At 42.0% G+C, this 23,548-nt stretch overlaps 2 protein-coding genes across 14 annotated transcripts; one reads left to right on the top strand and one right to left on the bottom strand.

Moving 5' to 3' along the window:
* Positions 1-681: 681 nt before the first annotated feature.
* Positions 682-20,287, top strand: LOC120680226. Of its 13 annotated transcripts, none has more exons than XR_005677542.1 (25): positions 730-1,165; positions 1,649-1,897; positions 2,012-2,117; positions 2,190-2,319; positions 2,396-2,685; positions 3,352-3,573; positions 3,690-3,817; positions 4,986-5,060; positions 5,280-5,351; positions 10,887-10,952; positions 11,041-11,152; positions 11,672-11,768; positions 12,649-12,808; positions 12,883-12,931; positions 13,018-13,100; positions 13,296-13,504; positions 14,738-14,824; positions 14,920-14,995; positions 15,082-15,138; positions 15,547-15,659; positions 16,049-16,182; positions 16,674-16,718; positions 17,272-17,336; positions 17,629-17,724; positions 19,186-20,275. XR_005677542.1 is itself a non-coding variant. In XM_039961836.1 (21 exons), exons 1-20 carry the CDS (start codon positions 806-808, stop codon positions 15,619-15,621), a joined length of 2,703 nt encoding a protein of 900 aa, XP_039817770.1. In that variant the 5' UTR covers positions 730-805; the 3' UTR covers positions 15,622-15,659; positions 16,049-16,639. The 13 variants fall into 13 exon arrangements, 2 of the variants coding, with proteins under 2 accessions (XP_039817771.1, XP_039817770.1); XR_005677539.1 differs by having other exon boundaries at positions 17,474-17,724; XR_005677537.1 differs by having other exon boundaries at positions 17,403-17,724.
* LOC120680227 (65-kDa microtubule-associated protein 8-like) lies at positions 15,716-20,898 on the bottom strand. The gene is made up of 11 exons (XM_039961838.1): positions 20,619-20,898; positions 20,331-20,534; positions 19,999-20,244; positions 19,695-19,913; positions 19,205-19,360; positions 18,937-19,096; positions 18,707-18,858; positions 18,532-18,619; positions 18,388-18,461; positions 16,441-16,515; positions 15,716-16,229 (listed from the first exon to the last, which is right to left on the bottom strand). Exons 1-11 carry the CDS (start codon positions 20,700-20,702, stop codon positions 15,912-15,914), a joined length of 1,776 nt encoding a protein of 591 aa, XP_039817772.1. The 5' UTR covers positions 20,703-20,898; the 3' UTR covers positions 15,716-15,911.
* Between the last annotated feature and the right edge of the window lie 2,650 nt (positions 20,899-23,548).

The raw sequence follows: 23,548 nt of genomic DNA, 5'->3' as shown, positions 1-23,548 counted from the left end.
GCTAGCTGTGGCTGGTAGCTGGTGCTGATTTGTTGTAAAAGAAAAGTAATACTGTCTGGCTGATGACTGATGCTGATTTAGTGTGAGAGAAAAACATTGCTGGCTGACAAGCCAGCTGAACAGATTGAATTTCTGACACGCCTTTATTTTTGCGTAAAAGAATAATTGGATCGAAGATTCAAGTACATGCACACTCATTTTGCCAAATTTCATATTATTTTTCTTTGGGTAAAAACTCGTGCAAACCACGGCAAAAAGATCGTCTAAATTCACCAAAAAATCACACATGTAGATGATATGATAATAAATAATCTTGTAAAATATCTTGTCCAAACTCAACTTCGTTTGTGAGATATAAAAATAACAAATTTGATCTCACAAACGAAGTCGAGTTTGAACAAAATATTTTACAAGGTTGTGTATCATCATATCATCTATATATGTGATTTTTTGATGAATTTAGATGATTTTTTGCCATAATTTATACAAATTTTCATGAAAACTATGGTTTACACTAAATACATTCCCTTTTTTCTTTAATTATCGTTCGGCAAACTCCCCCGCTCCCCGAGACCTACACGTTCCCCATCCCTCCTCCGCATTCACGGACCGTGCCACTCCCTGCGTCGCGGACCGATCCGGCCATCCCACAGGCCAGACCCCGACGAGCGGTCATTTCCTAGTTTCCTACTATTTCACCGTGCCATCGAGCACACCACAAGCAAACCCCCCAAAACCCACCACACCAGGAACCGTCGCGTCTCCCGGACTCCCTCTCCGTCCCCGGCCGCCGGCGCCGCCTCGAATGCCGGAGCCGCAGGCCATCCTCCCGCTCCGCGCGCTCCCGCCGGACGCGCCGCTGCCCCTCCCCGTCCCCGCGCCGTTCCACCCCCAAACCCCTGCCCCCGCGTCGGCCGCCCCGGCCACGCCCCCGAACCCGACCCCTCCCCAACCCCAAACCCCCGCCGCGCCGCCTTCTTCCTCCTCGACGCGGCCGCCGCACCCATGGGAGATCTCCGCGTGCGCCTGGCTCGAGTCCTTCCCCGACGGCCGCCCGCCCACCGAGCCCGAGGTCGACGCCTACATCGACGCCCACCGCCCCGAGCTCCCCTCTCTGCCCCGCTCTCAGCTACACCAGCGCCTCCTCGCCCTCCGCGGCGACCAGGTAACCCAACCCCACCACACCCGATCTGTTTGCGATTCATTACGTGACTCCCCTGTTGCCCAGTTGATGGGATTGATAGGTTTGCGCGCTTCATTTGTGCCTTTTTTTGGGGGGGGGGGGCGTCGAGTCTGATCTGTTTTATTTCTGAATCAATCCAAAGACCACTGATTTTGGTTTACTCTTTTTTTTACACTATTTTGGTTTACTCTTTTGCTCTGTCGTAGAGGTTGCAGAGTTTCTATGAATGGTTGAACTACAGTGGCAATTAATTCAGTTCGGAGCTCTTTGAGCACATTGGTCCCTTAACTGAAATGTGTTATCAACTCTCCGTACTTCATGTAGCCTGCTGCTTCTGCGTTATAGCTCTGATGGAACTGTCCTTCTCCATATCTGTTAGACACATATACCTGCCTTCTAGATTCCCCCATACTTGTTCAACACAACTGAGTCGCAGTTCACTTTTATTTTGTCCTTAAACGTCAGGTTTTAGATGCGGACCAGAGCGCATTCCCCTACAGGTTCCAGCGAACTGATCTATGGAAGCCTGTGTACCAGTGGTTGGAATCTCTTGATATGGACTCACTAGTTGCCACACAGCAAATATCAGACTGGCTTGCATCGAACCCTAAGATAATGGACAAGCTGGTTGAGAAACATTCAAAATATCATTTGATTCACTATACCCAGAGGATGCACTTGAAGATGCTAAAAAAGAAGGGGAAGCTGCCAAAGGTACATTTGGATTTCTTAACCTTTTGATCGGTTTCTGCAAGAAATGTTTTTCTCCCTATTCTTTGTAAGTGCTAAACTGGTAAAGGAGTATAAAAGCTGATTCTTGATTTGCAGACTCTACAGCTTTCTGCGGCTAGAGCCACAGTTCAACCGAGTGCTGCTCCAGTGGCTCCAGAAGAAAACATAGCACCATTGCGGAAAACTATACCTCCAGTAACAGGTTTACGTTTGATATTTTTGCATATTTTCTTGAAGCGTTTCCATAAGAGGTTAGCATTCTGGCAAATTGCAGGTAGGTTCCCCAGTGGCAGTGCAGGCAAACAACAGAGTGCAGCAGGCAGATTTCAAGGTGGAAATGCAACTCCTAGGGACAAGAAGACGTCATTGTCCAAAAAGAAGGAAGCTTTGCTCAAATATGAACTGTAGGCAGCTAACTCTGAATTTTTTTCTGTTAATTTGTAAATAGTTGTCACTAACATATTCTTTGATGTATTCCAGTTTGACAGATTTGCAGAACCAATTGACTGCTGTGCTGTTAAATCAATGTCGCACCGTTGCCACTAAAGAAGCAGATTCATCGTATGTGGAACCTCAAAATCCAGATACTAACATGAATATACGAGAAGGTAATACTGCTGCAAGCGCATCAGCCCCTTCAGAGGCAACTAAGGTTTTCGTCAGTGAAAAGTCAATCCCAGCTGCAGCCACAGAAAGTGAACTTGGGCAAAACAGGAAAAGAAACCCTATCATTGTTACACCTGCATGGTGTTATAGTGAAGCGTCGACAGGTTTGTCATTTTGCCTGATTTAGGATTAATCATCTGTTGGTATAACCGGTACTAGTTGATCTTAGATACATCCTTTTTGGTTTGCCTCATGTATGCTATTTCTGTTCCAAAATAGTTGTTTTATATACGCAAGCCTTTTAGCAGTACCTTTTCAACTTCCTACTATTTTTTGGAAGTACTTTTGGTGACAAATCTACTAACATCATTGATCAACAACAACAACAACAACATAGCCTTTTTTCCCAAGCAAGTTGGGGTAGGCTAGAGATGAAACCCGAAAGAAATAAGTTCAAGGTTCAGGCACATTGATAGCTAGTCTCCAAGCGCTCCTATAAATGAAAATCTTTGTTTATGTTAGTCTCAATTTTTTGCAAGTTGGACTGCTCACATTACAAAATGACATCGATTTTGTAACATAGTTATGATTCCTGTCAACCTTGGATATTTTAAATTTACTCTGAAGATTAGGCTACAATGTCCTTTGCATGCTGAGATCACCCAGGAATGTTGGTGTGCAAGTGTGTTACAACTTTTTTTTTAATCTTGAATACTACTGTTAATCTATAATTACCTGATTTTTAATGAAATATTAACTTTTAAGCTATTATATAACTGCCAATATGTTTCGACAGGTACAGACTGACCAATTGTGGTGACACCATGCAGGAACTGCGCGGAATGAACAAAATTCTAATTCAAGTAGTGATGCTACAAGAAATTTCAACATTTGGAAAGGACATGCTAATCCACTGTTCCGACCTAGAGATATTAAGAAAAATATATCGTTCTGTCTCGACGGACGTGAAACTGGTGCCAGTTGGTCTCAAGCTTCTTCTTATGGAGGTTATGCTGGACGAAATTCTGAAAGATGGACTCCATTTCTTGAAGGCATGTTTGTTCTCTAAAGATTAGTGCTGAGTTGCTTTCTTCCCTTTCAAACAGTTCTGTATACCTTTTCATTTTCTTCTGAAATTATAATGAGTTATTCTTTGATTTTCAATTAGGATGGAATTCACCTGCAGTCCAGTTTGAAGGGCCTGCAGTACCTCTTGTGAGAAAAGGCTACCTGTCTTGGTGTCCAACTTCGTGTGCTTATACGTCAAGTGCTCCTTCTGCACAGCCTCATGATAGGGTATGGATCTCTCACGCATTTGGCATTGGAATCTTGTGCAAGTTCAAAATTTTGATATCTGATGGTTTGCTTTGACTATCTTCTCTTTATGCAATGTTAAGCACTCTTCTGGTGTATATTTTTTTTATTAAATGCATACTTGTTTCTGCTTGTCACTAAACAATATATATTTGGTTCCCGTGTCAAGTAAATTATCCTGTGTAGCTTCAATCAAGAAAGGTGAGATGGATATAATCTAGCTTACTATTTAGTGTTTACTCACAATGATGTAGTATGGCCATAAGTCTCACATAGGAAGATGACCTGTTTTCTAATGGAGGCATGGAGCAGCAGGGAGGCACCTACTGAGTTTTATTTTTTCAACAGAACAAAGACCCCCCATCTAACTATGTTTGTCCATAGCCTCGGGATAGTATATTTTATAATATTTGTCCATTGAGGACATTAAGAGCGTAATTATTGCATCCCCTCCTCCCTGACACACCCCACACCCCAAAATAAAATGCTTTGAAAAAGAGAATTGGTTGTTTTCATGTTATTTAACTGGGGTATGAATGAACAATCACTATAACTTTTTCTTGGAATCATACTTCCTTGGTCAGTGCGCATGGTGTGCCATGGACCAAACAGCGAAACAGAGGGATTATCTACAATTTGTTACATCAGCTGTAAGCCAAAATAAAACCCTACCCTATTCCACTGTTAAAAATTAACAACCACTTTTCTAACAACACCCTTAGCGTAGGTTTTTCTCTATGCAATATTAGAGCCAAATCCTCTCTTAATATACCTTTCCATGTGGCTAAAGAAAGAACTCTAGATTCAAAAATGTTGGACCTGCAGTGACACCAGATGGTCCAACAGGCAACCATAACAATTCTCTATAACTTTTTATCCAAAAATTCTTCTGGACATGGAGCATGTCAATCAGCAAGAGGGGTGACTGGATGGGCAAATTGTTAATAGGGGTCTTATAGGACAAAACTAATGTTTCCAGAAATGTTATTATTATTGATGCCTTTTATATTTTTATATAAATTTCCCCCAGTCTTGTTGGTGGCTTAGTGTATACGCAATTTGCTTGGAACAAAAAGGTTTTGTCGTCATCTTTTTTGTTGTTGTATATCTAAGCATTCCTATCTGATGGATTTACTGTTGTGTTGCCCAGCAAGGTGTCCGCAAAGTTCTTGATGTAAAATTTCATCCAGAAGGGTTGCCTCAGCTTGTTTCTAGCTCTAATGAGGTTAGTGCTGTTTTGTTTTCAATAATACTCCTGTCCTGTTACTGTAAAAAATATCACTGCAATGTCTTAAAGTTCCTTATCTTTGGTGGGAGCTTTGATCTACTTATTTTAATCTATTGATATATTATACCTTGCTGGGTGCTTTGAGTACTGGGTACATTTTTTTTTCTTTTGGTTTATTTTAATAAGTTAATATTACATAATATTTCATTAATTCAGGCACCCAACGAGTTATTGCTTTTCAATCTTCTTTCCGGAAGGGCAATTCAGCTTAGAGGCCACAATACCAAGGTATGCTGAATAAGTTTTCATGTTGCATCTACCCCTGTTGTCCCTTTCCTTCCTAGCTGGATAAAATCCTCACGATCATGTGGCAGTAATCATGTGTGATGTACTGATGTGACATGCTCGAGCCTTTCTATCGCAATATTTAGGTTTCATGCTTCACGCTCGGATCTTTGTCACATTGCCTCTACATTCTATGCCCTATACAATGAGAAACTGACTGCTTCCATCAGCATATTTGATAATATTTTGAATTATGTTACTGCCAGCTAAGAGTCTTTGTTGCACAAATACTAATCAATCTGAATTTCACATTATATTAGAATTTTGTGATTTTTGGATATTATTCTTTGTTTTCTATTATTTGGCATGCTTACTGTTAGATATATAGAGTTGTATATGGTCTTGTATTGTATTTGTACCCTAACTTGTACTCCAAGCCTATACGGCCTATATAATGAAAGGTCACCCCCCTCATTAGGGTGTGTGGTGTTTGCCCAACTCTCTACATGGTATAGAGCCTAAACCCTAGGCCTGCCTCTCTCCCTCCCTCCCTGCCCTAGCGCGCGCCGCCCCCCTCCCTAGCCACGTGTGCCTCCTCTCTTCCGCTGCCCTTCGCGCCGCCGCCTCCCTGGCTGCGCGCGACCTCTCCACCACACCAGATCCCATCTGTTAATGTCCACCATCACCCACGTGGACTCCGGTGACAGCGATTCCGATTGCTCCATCGGGTTTTCTCTTCTCTTCGGCGACGACCCTGCTGCACAGATTGATTCTCCCATGGCGCTCCCCTACGCCGCGATCAACGTGCACTCCTACGTCCCGATGAAGCTTGACTTCCGCGCCGACAACTTCTCCAAGTGGAAGGCGTGCTTCGAGGCTATGTGCGGCACTTTCGCCCTGATGTCGCACATCGACGGAACAGCACCTCCCAATCCCCTCACCCCTCTGTGGATTCAGGAGGACTGCTGCGTCCGTTCCTGGATCTACATCACCATCTCCGACGCCGTTCACGACTTCATCATGGAGGCGGACCCGACGGCACACAAGCTTTGGGCCGGCATCGCTGCCCGCTTCCGGGCGAATCGGGCACCCCGTGCTATCTTCCTGAGTCAGGCCTTCATGACCCTGACTCAGGGGGATTTGTCCGTCGAAGCCTACGGCCAGGAGATGAAGAAGGCTGCTGATCGCCTTCGTGACGTCGGCAGACCCGTCGATGACACGATGATGGTGCTCAACCTGCTTCGAGGCGCCAATCCTCGCTTCAGCTCCACCTGCGACATCATCGCTGATGACCCCGACATCACCTTCTCCAGCGCCCTTGATCGCCTTGCCCTCAAGGAGTTGCGCCTGGCCGAGGAGGCCAAGCTGGTCACCTCCACCGCTCTCAACGCCTCCACGCCCTCCGGCTGCGGCTCCTCTGGTTGCGGGTCCTCCTGCCGCTCCTCCATGCCGCCTCCTCCTCAGCAACTCCTGGCGCAGCAACAACAGCAGGGCGGCGGTGGCGGCGGTGGCCAGCAGAGGCGGAAGAGGAACAACAACCGCAAGGGCGGCGGCGGCGGCCAACAGCCGCAACAGCCACACGCGCCCAACCCTAATGGACCCTGGATTTGCATCAATCCATGGGGTCAGCAGGGTCTGGCGGGCGGCTTCGGCGGCGGCGGCCAGGGCTCGCGTGGCGGTGGACAACAGCGCGGTGGCCCTGGACTTCTTGGGTCTGCTCCCCAGGCCCACACTGCGGTTGCTGCGCAGCAATCCGGCGGCCAGGCGCAGTGGGACATGGCTGGCCTTGTGGCTGCTCTGCAGCAGATGTCGCTGCAAGGTGACACCTGGGTGATGGACACCGGCGCTTCCACTCACATGCATTCATCTGAAGGTATACTCCACTCTCGTCTTCCAGCTGTTGATTCTTCAATTCTAGTAGGCAATGGTGCACGTATCCCTGTCACGACCCGCGGCTCCTCGATTCTAGACACCAATTCCGCTAAATTCCTCCTAAACAACATCCTTATCGCTCCCTCCATTGTTCGCAATTTACTTTCTGTTCGCCAGTTTACCCGCGATAATGGTGGTTCTATAGAATTTGACGCTTTTGGTTTCTCTGTTAAGGAACCCAAGACAGGATGCGTGATTCTTCGCTGCAATAGCTCAGGCGATCTCTACACCATCTCGCCTGCTGCCCAGCCCACTGCTACCGCCCTCCTTGCAGCATCTTCCTCGGTGTGGCACCGTCGCCTCGGTCATCCTGCTCCAGCCGCCATAGCTAGTCTCAGGAAACACAATCTACTTTCATGTAATAAAATAGACCGCACCCTTTGCCACGCCTGTCAACTTGGCAAACATGCGCGTCTCCCTTTTAGTTCATCTCGTTCACAGATTGTTTCCCCTTTCGAGATAGTTCATTGTGATGTTTGGACATCACCAGTTCCTAGTATTTCTGGCTATTCTTATTATTTGGTTTTGCTGGATGATTTCACTCATTTTTGCTGGACGTTTCCACTTAAGCACAAGTCTGAGGTCCGTCAGCACCTTGCTGATTTTATCCCATACGTTCGCACACAGTTCGGTTCTACCGTTAGATGCTTCCAAGCTGATAACGGGACGGAGTTTGTTAACCATGCCATGCACGACTTGCTTGCTGCCCACGGCATCGTCTTCCATCTCTCATGTCCCTACACTTCCCCACAAAATGGCAAAGCTGAACGTGTGCTTCGTACCCTCAATAACTCTATGCGCACCATGCTCATCCATGCGTCCATGCCCCCCAAGTACTGGGCTGAGGCCCTTGCAGCCGCCACATACTTGCTTAACCGGCGCCTCTCCTCTTCCATTCGCAACGAAGTCCCGTACACTCGTTTGTACCAATCTCCTCCCTCCTATGAGCATTTACGTGTCTTTGGATGCCTTTGTTACCCCAATCTACAGGCCACATCCCCGCATAAGCTTGCGCCGCGTTCCACTGCCTGTGTGTTTTTGGGGTACCCCTCTGCTCACAAGGGATATCGTTGTTTGGATCTCTCCACGCGCCGGATCATCATCTCTCGTCATGTTGTATTTGATGAGCTCTCTTTTCCGTTTGCGCGTGACTCTAGCACTCCCACCAGCTCCTTTGATTTTCTTCTCGGTCACGACTTGGATATTGCACCTTGTTTTACTGATCATGCAGCTGGTGGCAGATTGCTTGGTGGGCGTGGTTTCGTACCCCCACCAAGCCCCGACGTTTCCCAGTCTGGTGGGTGTGGTCTAGTGCCCCTACCTGGCGCTCTGGGTGTCTCCACGTCTGGTGGGTGTGGTTCCGTACCCCCATCTGGCACTTCGGTTTCTGGCAGTCCGGGCGGGTGTGGTCTCGTGCCCCTGTCAGGGCCTCTCGACGACGCTGCAGCTACTGGCAGTCCGGGCGGGTGTGGTCTCGTGCCCTCGTCAGGATCTGTTTCGACTACGGGCGGGTGTCTTCCTCTTGGCGGGACAGACTCCGTGGAGATTGTTCCTGCGCCTTCTCCAGCCGCTGCTCCACCAGCGCCTGCTGTTCCTGTCGTCCCCGCTGCTCCACCAATGCCTACCGGACCTGCTGCTCCGGCTGGGCGTTTCGGCAACGTCTACCATCGTCACCCCGTCAATGGTCCTCTTCCTGTTCGACGGTATGGTGCTACAGCGCGTGATCTTCGGCCGCCTAAGCCTCCTTTCCGGCCGATGCGCGGCCCCTCACCGCCGCCTACTCTACGGCGGTTGACTCGTCTTCAGACTGGTACCATAAACCCTGTCGATTACCGGAATTTATCTGCTGATCATAAGGTTGCTTCTCCTGTTCCGAGCAATTATCGTAGTGCGCTTGCTGATCCCAATTGGCGCACAGCTATGGCAGATGAGTTTCAGGCCCTGATTGACAATGATACTTGGCGTCTTGTTCCTCGGCCTCCTGGTGCTAATGTTGTGACAGGGAAGTGGATTTACAAGCTTAAGTATAGTTCAGATGGCTCTCTGTCTCGTCACAAGGCTCGTTGGGTCGCCCGCGGATTCACTCAACAGCCTGGTCTTGACTTTGATGAGACATTCAGTCCGGTTGTTAAGCCAGAGACCATTCGGACGGTTCTGAGCATTGCAGCTTCTCGACAGTGGCCGATTCACCAGCTTGATGTGAAGAATGCTTTTCTTCACGGTCGTCTTGATGAGACAGTTTACTGTCAACAGCCTCCTGGTTTTGTTGATCCTGCATATCCTGATTATGTCTGCCTTCTCCAGAAGTCTCTTTATGGTCTGAAGCAGGCTCCTCGTGCTTGGCATCAGCGGTTTGCCACATACTTACGACAGTTGGGTTTTGTTCCTTCAGAGTCTGACCACTCATTGTTTGTCTACAAGACTAGTGCTGACACTGCCTACCTTCTGTTATATGTGGATGACATCGTTCTTACTGCCTCGTCCTCTGTCCTGCTTCAGCACATTACTGATCGACTTCATGCTGAGTTTGCTATGACAGATCTTGGAGCACTTCATCACTTTCTGGGAGTTACTGTTACTCGCTCTTCAGATGGGTTATCTCTGTCTCAGCGACAGTATGCCTTGGACCTTCTTCAGCGTGCTGGTATGAGTGATTGCCATCTTGTATTGACGCCAGTGGATTCCAAGTCCAAGTTGTCTGCCACAGATGGTGCACCTGTGGCCAATGCTTCTGAGTACATGAGTCTTGCTGGAGCTTTGCAGTACCTCACCTTGACTCGTCCTGATCTTGCATATGCTGTTCAGCAGGTCTGTTTGTTCATGCATGATCCTCGGGAGCCACATCTTGGGCTTGTCAAGTGCATCTTGCGCTATGTGAAGGGCACACTGTCTTTTGTCCTACACATTGGTACAGGTCCTGTTGATACCCTCACAGCCTATTCTGATGCCGACTGGGCTGGTTGTCCTGATTCGAGGCGTTCTACTTCGGGTTATTGTGTTTATCTTGGTGATACTCTGGTATCTTGGAAGTCCAAGCGGCAGCACACAGTTTCTCGTTCGAGTGCCGAGGCCGAGTACAGGGCAGTTGCTCACGTTGTGGCTGAGTGTTGTTGGCTGCGTCAGCTTCTTCAGGAACTTCATCTTCCTCTCAAGAAGGCTACGGTTGTCTTTTGTGACAATGTTAGTGCTGTCTATATGACAGCTAACCCAATTCACCATCGACGAACGAAGCACATTGAGATTGACATCCACTTTGTCCGTGAGAAGGTCGCTTTGGGGGAAGTCCGGGTCCTCCATGCTCCTTCATCACATCAGTATGCTGATATCATGACTAAGGGTCTTCCTGTACAATTGTTTACTGATTTTAGGTCCAGTCTTGGTGTTCGTGATGCTTCCCCTGCGACTGCGGGCGGGTGTTAGATATATAGAGTTGTATATGGTCTTGTATTGTATTTGTACCCTAACTTGTACTCCAAGCCTATACGGCCTATATAATGAAAGGTCACCCCCCCTCATTAGGGTGTGTGGTGTTTGCCCAACTCTCTACACTTACACTTACTTTTACAATGCTGATCGGTATTGTTACTTGGTTCTACTTGTTCTCAGGTTCAGTCTGTCGCATTTGCAGTCAAAGGAGCAAGTATCGTATCTTGTGCTTCTAATTTATTGAAGGTAGTTAGATTTTGTTCCATGCCAATTATTGCAATTATTGTGAGAAATAACACTTTTTGTTGCTTCTGTTCCTGTAAATGGAGGATAGGTATGGGACTGCATCACAGGGTCTTGCCTCTATACGCTGGGTGGTGATGACCGAAATTCGGTGGGGCATACTCAAAAAATTAATGCTATGGCAGTGAATAAATGGCAATCCTGTACGTGTGCTCTCCATTGACCTTATCTCTTTATGCCCAACAAATTCCTACATCTGTTGCATTTATAGATGCCTTTTTTTTAACCTTTTTTGAGCTCCAAGCTTTCCTTTTTTTCTTGCTATGCTAGTAGTTTTCTTAGACAATTGATGCTGAAGAAGGCAGATTTTCCAGTGGAAAGAATAGACAACAACCTCATGATCATTTCTGTTTTTGTGCTTGTCGCTCGTTAGAATAGTGATTTTGTTGGATGACGTGCGGAACCTCTATAGAAGTTTAGGATATACTAATTGCTGATAATGGGGATCACTTTCTGTGTTTTGACACATCATTACAGTGGATGGCCAGTGAATATTTTTTTTATTCATCCATTTATTACTTTTTTTATATTGTAACTGTGTTGACTCTATCGGTTTGTACATTTCTGTAGTCTTCAACTTCTCTTAAATCAATAATATATTACCTCTATTTTTACTTCATTTTTCTTTGTTATTTTGATCGCAACATAGTGTTCATTTACAGGTCTTGTTGTCACTAGCGGGGCAAAAGGTGATGGGAAGCTTCTACTATGGAATGCTTTAAGAGGTGAACTTGCTTCTGATCTGAATTCGAACTTGAGGTAACACAAATATTTCCTTTTCCATCCCGCTTTTGTTTTTAAGCTAATGCATTATAGTGAAATATTGAACCTCCCCCTCATTTTTTAAACTGAAATCCTATTGTTACAACGGTGTTTAGTTTTTTCTTATGCAATAAAAAAATGGACTGCATCATGCAATCTAGACCTTACATGTCTAATATTTTGGTGTGCTATGTGCATCTTCATATAATTGTGTACTTCCTCCGGTCACAAATATAAGTCTTTAGTGCATTGACACGGTCTCCAGTGTGTCACTTTGACTGCGAATATCAATAAAATTATATTATCTTTAGAAAAATGTTATGATTTTCTAAGAAATGCTGAAAAAAAAATGCTCATTCACTTGTTATGTTGATATGGTTGTGTAGAAAGTGGAAACTTAAGGTTCCGTTTTGCAACCTTTTCCCTTCAAGACAGAGATAATTAGAAAGTGAAAAGCTTTCTAAAGTAAGGACTAAAGATGAATGCTTTATGTGGCCTGAGCTTCTAGAGAGGATAAATGGAAATGGAAATGCCATCTTTGTGATATTTTTTCCTCTTGTTGAAGTGATGAAGCTGGTAAAAAACTAATAGAAATGAATTCAATGATGGCTTATCATGCTTAAGATATATTTTTTCATATTACTTCTACAGTTATTTACTATTCTGATGAAAGTGTCACCTATCATCCTATTGTGACCCATTTGTTTTGTCAGTCTATGTTTAAAACTCTGTCAACTATGCAATCTGTTGATTTGTATGATATACGGTGCAAGCTTATCAGTGCCTGGTTGACATCTATTTTGTATCGCCACGTAAGCCTGCAAAATCCCAATATTCTTAAACCATCCCCATACCCTGTGAATCCGTCTTAATGTAGGTCCCAGGATATGGTCTATCCTTCAGTTGATACAATGGAGTTCTATAGTGAAAATCATCTGGCATGCGGAAGTGACTGTGATTATGGTGGCTCAGCTGTGGTACAATTATGGGATATTGATTCTCCAGAGTCATACTTATCTTTCTCTGCAAGTGATTCTGTATGTACCTTTTCCATTTGTTTCTATGTGAGACTTTTAGAGGTCAACAGAGCACTAACATATCTCTTTCACAGTATATTACTTCCCTTAAAGCCAACCCTGCTGGGAACACTATCATTACAGGTTATTTACCCTTCCTGTTGCATGGAATCCTTTGCAATTGCAGCTGCAGTAAAGACTTTATAGTTATTGTTCCCTCCAATATGCAGGTTCTGGTGATGGGACTATCGGCTTATTTGACGTCCGTACTTGTTCTGCAATTAACCATTTGTCAGTGGGAACTGGTTGTGAGGTATTGTTTTTCCATAGATGTTGGGATTAAGGGCTGTAGTTTCAATTGATATTGTTATGTGATTCTTTGTGTTGATTCCCATCTAAGTATGAGGCTTGCATGCACTTTCTGATAGTGAAACTTTTTGTATTACCTCTTAGTTACTAACATATCCGTTCTCTGAGAACTGATAGTAGATATGTTGTTTCTCGACAGGTTACATCTGTTTCATTTAGCAACTGCGGCACCTATTTTTCTGCTTCTAGCACATCAAATAATACTTTGGTTTGGGATACAAGACTAGTCCCAATTAATCAAAGCAAGGACGTTTCGCAAAGCAGAGACATGCGGTTTTTTCGGCCTTTACATTGCTTGAGCCATGGAAATCAGATGCCTACTGCAGAATATACTAGTCAACTGCCAGGGTAATGTAAATGTGTCACTAATCAATATTGCATCTATTAATTAGTTCAATGCCTGAAACTTCGGTGTCACTTTATGAACTTTAGTGGTCAACCTAGTGTAAGTCATTTATGTTATAAATTGAAATTTAGTTTTCCAATGGATTGATGTGCTGTTTCTAGTTATCTGACATAGATGGTTGTCATTTGTTTTATTAGTCTACTGAAGTATAATCTTCACAAGTAGAAAACATAAGGCAGAGTTTTATACTTGTGCATTCAAACTTCTCCTTTTAGGAAGAACTTCATGCTATGCTAGTCATTTCTGAAGTTGCAAAATTATGAAAATACAAGAAATATTTACTACCGCATTATGATGTAGGCTGATGATGTTCCATTATGTTAGTTGTTCCTCATTCCTGTGTTCAAGTTGTACTTCAATTATGTCATGTTTTTATAAAATCTAATGTACTTGTAATATTATGGAAGTACTTCTCAATACAAATCTTTTCATATTGTTTTTACATGTCAAACCTAAATATTCAAAAAAAATATCACTAGACAAAGTTTAGAAAGGTTGGATGCGCATGTCTCCTTTTACTATGATCACTATTGCTACTTTTACTATTACTAATACTCCCTCTGTTTTTATTTACATGTCATATTAGGTTTGCCCTAAGTCAAACTTAGCTAATTTTGACCAAGTCTATAGAAAAAAATATAGCAACAACTATACTACCGAGCATATGCACTATCAACATATATTTCATGGTGGATTCAATGACAAATTTGGTATTGTAAATGTTATTAATTTTTTTCTTATAAATTTGGTCAAACTTGGTTAAATTTGACTTAGGACAAACCTAATACATGTAAATTAAAACAGAGGGAGTAACTTTTACTTTTCTACCCTCTTTCTTGGTGGCTTTGTTGGGTTTCATCTCTATCCTACCCCACCCTGCTTGGGAGTAACTATGTTGTTTTGCCAGTTGCCACGAGACAACCCTTGCTAATACCCTGCTCGTGACTAAAAGACTTTGTTGTTGCTTACCCACAAGATAACCTCTGTTCATACAGTGATAGACATATCCTGCTTAACTTGAATCCTCGAATATCATAGGATTGGCAGATTAAGGCTGTAAATATTAAATAGTACTCTATGTTCGTTATCTTCCATGGTATCATTTAGGCATTAGCTTTTCATGTTTGTTTTGTTTCCCAACTTTGTATAGACTTTGAGTAGATTCTCTGTTCCAGTCATGTTGACGAGGGTGATCAGGGGGTAAATGCCACACAGTGGCTGCACGGTGAACCTGTACTTGTTACTGTAAGTGGAGATGGCAGGTGAGTAATTAACACAATGAGATACATATGCTGTCATTCATCAATCTGTCTTTAAGTTGCAAAAATGTGTAACTAGTAGTCTACTCTGCCTGTAGTGTTGGAATGTGGGATGTTACTCTAGGTCAACCTTGCGTCAGACATATTGTCACTCATACTCGATGTGCTAATGCGGTGAGCCTTTATTGTAATATTCTACTCTGTGGGTCCTTTACCTTAAGCCTTTTGATGCATTAATTTTTTCATGAAATAAATTCCAGGTTGCTGTTGCCCCTAATGACGAATACATCTCCACAGGAGGAAGTGATCAGAAAGTTGTGAGTTGCTTATTTGGCCTTTTAGTTTCTTATGTTGCTTTATGTTGCATAGGAAGAGTACTTATTGGATTCTTTTGTCATTTTTACAACAATAAAAATCAATAGAAAAGCAATACAATCATATTCTTGATATGGTATACTGAATAGGAACAATTATAAAAGTAAAATAACTTTGGTAGTATTTACATGAATTGAGCATGGTTTGAACATTCTATCGCTATATTTCTATTCATCGTAACTTGTGTATGAGTTTTCGCCTTGATGCACGTAGCTGACTGTGTGCTCCCTGAAGAGGGAATGATTGTGACCGATGTATGTTAAATTATTTCCTTTATGGCTTTGGGCAGTACCATGGTTCATTGCCTTGTCTTTATGTTTAGCTAGTCCTCTTGTTTATTATTTGGACAGGTTTTATACCATAATATAAGTGGGCGTACACATCTTAATTGGCGTCTCTCACATCCTCTGCAAGGAAATGATTGATATGCTGCCAGAAATCATAGAATTGATCCACCAATGTGGTAAGTCACATTTCTTGTGTGCTTCCATGCAATATGATCTCATGAAGTATCAGCAGTTCAGCATACAAAAAGTTAAAATAGCATACTTTCCTGAATGATACATCAATAAATATGTTAGTATGGTATAAGGTGCTTACAAACCTACTGATATTCATTTTTTTCTAATAGCTTAAGGCAGTAGTTGTAACTTCACATATTGGACGGACAACTTACTGTATAAAATTTGAAGGCAAAAAAAAAAACATGGAAAAATCAAATTGGTGAAAGGCCTTGTTTCACTGTGGAGACTGATGTTTTATCTTCATGAGAGGTTGAACAGCTTCTGTTTTTTCCCAGTGCGTTCTGCATAGCTCTGTTCCTAATTCTTTTTGCATGCATATCTTTTTCAGCTGGAGAGTTCTCTGAGTCAGGTAGTAGTAGAACTTTGGCAGAAACTTGGCTGCTCCGTATGGATGTGGAGCCAGGACTATTGAAGGCTCTGCTTGATGGACGACTGAAGCTTGTGTTGGGCCTTAACATTAATGTATTCTCATTCCTCTTTACAAGTAGAGTCTGTATCTTTTTATTCTCCTGTAAAGAAATGTTTATGAAACCAACATCATCCTGACTGGTAATAGGTGAAATTCGTAGATCCTGTTTGGATAAGAGGTGGTGCTGGAATCCAAACTTTTAGGGTCTAGCTCGAATTTAAACTGAATTCCTAGAGCAACATCCTTATCCAATCATTCCTGTATGAGCCAGGTTAGGTGATTCCCGTACCATCAACCATTTGAGAACTTACCCGTTGCCTGTATTTCTCTTCTTCTTTTTCTTTGAGTGTCAACATGTAGTCTTTCAGCATTGCCAGAAGCGGAAGCTGCAAAAGCTTATGTTAGCAGTTATGCTCAAGAAACTGTTAGCAGTTATGCTCAAGAAACTGTTAAGACTTTGTATGCATGGCTGTTTGTTTTTTTAATAATATATTTCACTTAATAGTTTAATACAAGGAATTTGTTGTTATTGCTATTTTTACAGGTAAGAGTTAACCATGCAAATACAGACAACAGTATTTTTTGCAAGGTTGTTTCTATAACATCTTCTGAACATAAACTGTACACCCTCTACTCCTAATTATAGGTCATTTTGGCTTTTCTAGATACTAGTTTTCCTATGTATCTAGACATAGTGTATATCTAGGTGCATAGCAAATGCTATGTATTTAGAAAAGCTAAACCAACCAATAATTTGGAATGGAGGGAGTATATATATTAATTTACCAATAGAATGATCATTTCCTGAATAACTTCTTGGTTTAAGGTAACATAAGGTCTTTTTTGTTGTGCAGTACTCCCTCTATCTATCAATGCACGGCATATTTTAAAAGAAGAAAGTCTTGAAATGTAGATGTTGACCATTGATTTCTTTTAAACTATATATTGTCATTGTAAGAATCAATATAATTCGGAAAATTAATTTGAATGTGAATCTATTGAATTATTGATGCAACCTTTGGTCAAAATTTTACTTTTAATACAAATATGTCTTAGATTTTATGGGTGGAGATTTTGCGCCTTTCCTATGAGAATCACCACTATTTTGTTTATATTGAATTTCTTTCTAAATATCTCTGTAGGCCTTGCCCTGGTATTGGTTGGTTTTCCATAGTTGAGTGCACAGTCTTATCCATCTTCACTCGCGGTGGGCACCTATATCCCTCATGCATTATCATCCGATAATTTCTAATTTTCTTTTACATCGTTGCAGATTGTAATGCTAAGGAATATGTTTCCCCAAGTTAACTGCCTTTTGCTTGTTTTAATGTTTTCTATGTACAGGCATGGCATATGTAGCCTTGCCTTGCCTGTTTGGATATGATGGATTTCCTTTCATGCCTTGCCGTCTGCACAATATACTTCGCACCAGCCTACACGTGCTTGCTTCAGTCATTTTTGGTTTCAAGACTAACTGGCTTATTCTTTATTGCACTGAGTTCCCCCAAATGGTGGTCTTGGAAGAATGCTCCCTTCACAGATGCTGTGACATAATCCAAACTATAAAAATTGAGCATAAAGTCCCCCTTCTTCAGGTACATCGCTCCCTATGTTTTTTTCTTTTGGGGAAAAAGCACTAGTGTTTTGCATACTAATTAACACTCTTGATTTATTTTGGGTGGTGTGCTGTGTTCTGAGTTTTTATTTTTACTTGGTTACATCTATTCAATGCCGGATGTATAACTTCTATTATCCTGCTGTTGCAAATAAGCATATTCACAAGGTTTCTTAAATAGGTGAGGGCTATTAGTTTACGTTAACATTTATTGCTGCTACCTTATTCAATGACTTCCAAATATACCTAGCCTCTGTTTACATAAATTCGAAAGGTGCCAATTCAAAATGCATCTATGTTGTGCAGCTGGCTACTACAATACCAACATTGTATAGTGCGATGTGAGAATGCCACATTTGTTCAGTATTTTGGCCTCTTTCAAGTATGAAAGTTTGACTCTGTATAAATCATGTTCATGATAGTTCAAAGATGGGCTAAAGCCATTAAAGAAGTTACTAGTACAGCAAAAGTAACGCACTGAACTATACATTTTGGCCATCTAGATCAGTGTAGGATAATTATCTTCTTAAATCCAAATGCTTTATGAACTATGAGAACTATGAGGGATTTTGTTCTAAAGTCCAAATTTTGAATTGATGAGTTTAAATGAGACAGTTCTGTTTTGGAGTATATGAGCTTGCACCTCATCATAGTAGAAGATCTTGTTTCTCTCCTGTTCCCAGAATTGTGTCTTGGCCATTAACTGTTCTACCAAGCCTGCACCATTTCTAGTAAATATATGTTGCATAGTTTCCATGTTACTCTGTAGCGTTATTAGCATACGTACCTGGGATTTTGTTTACTATGATTCTAGCACGCTCTGCCCGTTTCAGGTGCTTGTGGGCTCCTCTGCTTATTGAATACCTTCTCTCATCCTGTACAAAAAAAAATTATAATCAACTTGATAAAAATTTGACCTGAATAGAAGGCACATGTCTATGGTCATCAAGCAGCCATTGCACCCTGCTGTATTCTTCTAGCCATCGTTCCTCATCACATGAAGCCATCCATTTCTCGACCTTGTCCACTATATCTTTCCTGCTTGTGGCCTCCTCTTTCGCTTTGTATATATATTCATCCATAGTCTTTAATAGATCATCGTGTACAACATCTCCTGTTCATTTATTCCCCAAATAGCCATATTAGTCAATGCAGTGGAAACTGGAAAGTATACCCCAGTACTGAAACCCACCTGACATTATCAGATCCATTATTTTGTCCATTTCTGTTTGGTAAGGCATGTCCATGTGTGATGTCTTGCAAATTTCATCGACCTCTGCTCTCTTTTTTAGGAATAGCTCTTTCATTTTGCTTGCCTTCAGCTGATTCAATCTCTGGACTTCAGATTCAACCTATTTCATTCAATATGGTAAATTTTAAAACCTATCAGCTTCAAGAAGATATACTGACATACATCGTTTTTTTCTCTTTTGATTTGAAGTTTCATCTCTGGGGTTTACCTGTTGAATTGTCTCAAGTGTGAGGCTTCCAGGACCTAACATACCATTTACTGAAGTTATTGCAAGTATCTTCATTTGCCCATATGGTTGGCGTTCCTCCATGGTAGTATCCAGTGTATCCCATAAGTTTGTTAATGCTTTTACGAGGTTTTGGAGCTACAAAATAATACCTGCATTAGTAGGCAATAATGTATGTAGTTCCCAAGTTTCTTTATTATTCTTTCTTTAATTTTCACTATATATTTCCTATTGGAATAGCAGAAGCAATAACTTGTTACTCCTAAAATTATTAATAAGTTCGAAGGTGATATTTTGTAAGAGGACTAATGAAGTGTCTGGCAAATGCATTATGCCAGTTTGCTTTCTGCTATTCTTGATCTAATTACGCTAATTCTTTTCAATACGTATCACTCCGTGAGAGCTTGAATGTATTAACCTAACCAAGTGAAGCGTGGCTACAGTGGTGGGTACCAGACATATGACAAATCACCTTCTCCCTTCTATTGTTCTTCTCTTCTTTAAGCTGCTGAACAGTCATGTTGAGCTTTTTGAGGATTTCATCACTGATATTCTTTGTCTGTTGCTCGTTTGGTCCATCTAACAATCTTGGGTGAACATTAGCGAGTAGCTTTGAAGGATCCATTCCCATGACTTTTCCAAAATTCTGAATTAGAACTTTGTATTCTTCAACTTTGCAGAGGCGATCACTCTGGAGAAAACAAAATTCCAAAATCAGATCCAGGCCTGTTATTTATTATATTGCAGGTTTCTCATCAAGTCAAGGAGACGTGTACCTTCTCTCTTTTCATTATTTGCAATTCGCTTTGGAATTCCTCGAGTTTCTTCAGTGACAGATCTTCGTCATTTACAGTGACAGTTTCGGTCCCCAATCGTCCAGCAATTTCAGAAGCAATTCTTTGTATTTCAGTTTGAACCTCCATGAACTGTTTTACTCTGGCTTCTTTTCTCATCTGCATTTCTTGTAGGGCGGGTGTAATGGAATTCAGCTGCTCCTTTAGAGTGCCTGCCATTTTTTCAGGCTGCATAAAAGGAATACATGTTAGCTTCCAATGGTTTCTTGTTTGATATGGTTAAATGATGAGATGTGTAAGAAGCTGATGTTTACTCGGCCTGGGAATGATCTTTCTCCAAGGGATAGGAGCAGGTTGGTAAATTCAGCTTCAGATTCAGCTAATGCTTGATGCAGCTGAATCCTTGACATATTCGCACTATTAACTTTCCTTCTGTAAACTTCTTGGCACTCCTGCTCGAGCTCTTCCAGTATTCGTTCCCTCTCACTTTGGTCTTGCCCAACTTCATCCCATATCATCTAAGCACCATGCAGAGTTTAGTAAGCATTTCACCTAGAATGGAACTAGTATAGATGTGTTTGTTTTGAAAGAAATATGTGTACCTTCAGTTCTTGAAGCAAGTAGGCACATGAAGACTCTGGCAGCGCAGCACCGGGAGCTTTTTCAGTCATCTTGAGTGATCCCATCTCAAAGACCTGACAAACTCAGAGCTGGTATTGCTGGGATGAATTCAGTTGTGCGTGGTACATGTTTAGAGCTGGCCCTGGATCGCACAGATTTAGCAAATGCATGACAGAAAAGCTGTGAAACACAGTGGTGGCTGCTTTGAGTGGCTTTAGATGCTGGTTTTGCTTGCAAGATACGTAGCATATTTGTGGTGTGGTTGGTGTCGCCATGAGAGCTGCAAACGAGCCTGAAGCTTTGGGAACAAGGGTCCTCCTAGCTGATCTGGCGGCCTCTTAAAATTTTGATATTAGCCTTCTAATAATTTTCAAAAAGTTGTGGTGGTCTCGTCTATTCAGACGTTTCTCCTTTTCATGAGCTTCTAATGAAACAAAAAGATGAGCGTGTTATATCACGTTGATGGCTGCGCTGCATCTTTCGGTGGATTGAATTCTGGAGGCTTCAGATGCGAGCTGAGGCTGAGCTTACAGCTGAAGCCCCACATTAGTGGGTGCTGCTTTAACTTTGTTGGACATGTGCGCCCTTCGGAGAACGAAATGTCACTTTGTAGCCACTAGCTGGTAGATCTGAATGCAACAGAACAATTGCTTGCTTGCTTGTTTGTTGACGGTTAGCTGCAGACTTCAGTAACGTGAACTTAAAATTTTGCTGTCCTTGTTTGTTCCTAACCGCCATAAATCTTTTTTTTTTCTTTGCGGGCTAACCACAATAAATCTTAGCGACCTGTAATTCTGGTGAACTCAAGACAGGGTATTTTCATCTGGTTGTACTTTTTTGGGCTTCAAAGTTGTTTTAAGTGAAATCCAGATGGTAATTCGGATTTTGTTGGCATGTCACGTAGCGGAACTTGGTCAGCGAGAGGTATTGCTACCTCCCATCTTACGGCGATACCTTGCCCCCCGGATCGCAAGTTGCAAGAGAGATGAGACTAACCATCCGGAACGTCAAACAAGCAGGAAGAAGTTGTCGGTGCCGCATCAAGCATTGGGTCCAGATCTCCAGGACAAGGAACTTTTACCAACCTGATTGATCTCCAGTGCTAGTCCTGGTATCTTCTGGGTTTTTATTTTCAAGCATAAGCTCAGATGGAGTAGCGGGAGAAAAAAAAACGTCTGCTAGCAATCCTTGTGCATCGCAGCCGTGCCCCTCCCTTTCTGCTGGTGAAATTTTCGTCAGCTGACAAGTGACACCTAACTGAGTGCCCTACTGCCATGCCAATCAACAGGTCGAGACTTAGGGCCACCGGCGCTCACGATCATCAGTGATGAGTTTGGAGCCAAAATGCAGAGCAATTTCTCCCACCGAGGAACAAAACGCATGATGAAAACGTAGTGAGTGGTCTCCAATTTCCACTCAGAGCACGCCTCCAGTTACAGGGCGCAGGGACTGCACCACCACGGCCAGCCGACCACATCTCCTACCCCCCCCCCCCCCCCCCCCCCCCCCCCCCCCCCTGCGGCCGCCGCGGAGAGTCCCTCCCATCTCCTCCCAAGTAGGCCTTACCATTTGGTGACCTGAGATCAGCAGCGGCAAGTTGACAGAGAAAAGCCGGATTGCTTTGGTTGCAAATACGAATATGAATCCGAATTGCTCCGGTTACGAATACAAATAGACATGTTTTATTCGGATATAGAGTAAAAGTAACATTTATTCATATCACACATGTTTTAACACTCAAAAAATCATAATAAGACTCCAAATTTTAATTAAGTTATACTTAACAAAACAAATTAACAAATGACTTCTCTAACTATTACATAGATGGGAGAGATTCGATTACATGACATTCTAACTTGCCACATAGCTTAGATTGGAAATACTAAATTATATGATATTATAACTTATTACATTGATGATACTTGAAGCACTCGAATTGATTCATCTGTTTCGGAGGCTACATTTAAACTAAAATTGTGGTTGATTAACCAAATTAATAATAGATGACATACCATTTTAGGCACTCAATTACATGACAATGTCATTTCAATTTATTAAAACCATAAATATATAGGAGATATCGATTTATTGCTAGAGTTTGAACTATTATACCATATTGATTTTTTTATTAAAACGGAAGGTCTGGTCCACCTAACCTAAAAGGACAAGTCTTGCGGGCAAGTCGGTTGTCGCGCAGGGATCCAGGATAAGAGGGATCCAAGTCTATTTTTGACCATCGAATTATTGCTAAAGTTTGAGTTTAGTTCTTGAACTAGACTAAGAATAAATAAGAATCAACTTCAATTGAGTGGCAACAGGCAGATTATATTTTTACAAACTTTTTGGTGCTAATTTTATATTTCTCTAATTTGAAAAAAATTATTCATAATTTTTAGAAATAAATTAGATTTTTATTCAGGTATTCATTTGGTATTGTAAAACTAAAGTGGTGGCAATCGGTAAATTATATTTTTAGAAAAAATGGAACTAATTTTATATTTTCTGATTTGAAATGAATTAGTTATAAATTTTTAGAGATTAAATTAGTTTTTTATTAAGTATATATTTATATTATATAAAACTATCTAACTTTAGTATTCGAACTATCTATCTGGATTACCCGATCGGATATTCGATATCCGAAAGATATTACTCATTTTGTATCCGAATTCAATATATGAATAAAATATCTGAGTGCGTATCTGATATACGTAAAAATATCCGGATATCCGACCCTTCTCAGTCGGTTGGTCTGTTGGGAAATATCCGTACCATTTATATCCCTAATTCGAATGATTTCACTTACCCGTCCACCCATATCCATTTTTGAACTTTGATAAAGCGAGCTCCCTGCAATCTCATTATTACTCCTAATAACCAGGATAACACTCGGAGTAACTATCTGAAATAA

Source organism: Panicum virgatum, chromosome 6N (genome assembly GCF_016808335.1).
Source record: "Panicum virgatum strain AP13 chromosome 6N, P.virgatum_v5, whole genome shotgun sequence".
NCBI lineage: Eukaryota > Viridiplantae > Streptophyta > Magnoliopsida > Poales > Poaceae > Panicum > Panicum virgatum.
Note: the sequence above shows the minus strand (reverse complement) of the source record. Positions and strands in the feature narration are given on the sequence as shown.

What these genes read in the sequence shown, in the direction of transcription:
- LOC120680226 (XM_039961836.1), top strand. Translation starts at nt 806, where the DNA reads ATGCCGGAGCCGCAGGCCATCCTCCCGCTCCGCGCGCTCCCGCCGGAC. An exon ending in CTGCACAGCCTCATGATAGG is followed by an intron (nt 3,818 to 4,985) that starts GTATGGATCTCT and finishes TGTGTTGCCCAG; the next exon opens with CAAGGTGTCCGCAAAGTTCT. An exon ending in ATACTCGATGTGCTAATGCG is followed by an intron (nt 14,996 to 15,081) that starts GTGAGCCTTTAT and finishes AATAAATTCCAG; the next exon opens with GTTGCTGTTGCCCCTAATGA.
- LOC120680227 (XM_039961838.1), bottom strand. Translation starts at nt 20,702, where the DNA reads ATGGGATCACTCAAGATGACTGAAAAAGCTCCCGGTGCTGCGCTGCCA. An exon ending in ACTTGCTTCAAGAACTGAAG is followed by an intron (nt 20,535 to 20,618) that starts GTACACATATTT and finishes CATGGTGCTTAG; the next exon opens with ATGATATGGGATGAAGTTGG. An exon ending in CATAGTAAACAAAATCCCAG is followed by an intron (nt 18,462 to 18,531) that starts GTACGTATGCTA and finishes GAAATGGTGCAG; the next exon opens with GCTTGGTAGAACAGTTAATG.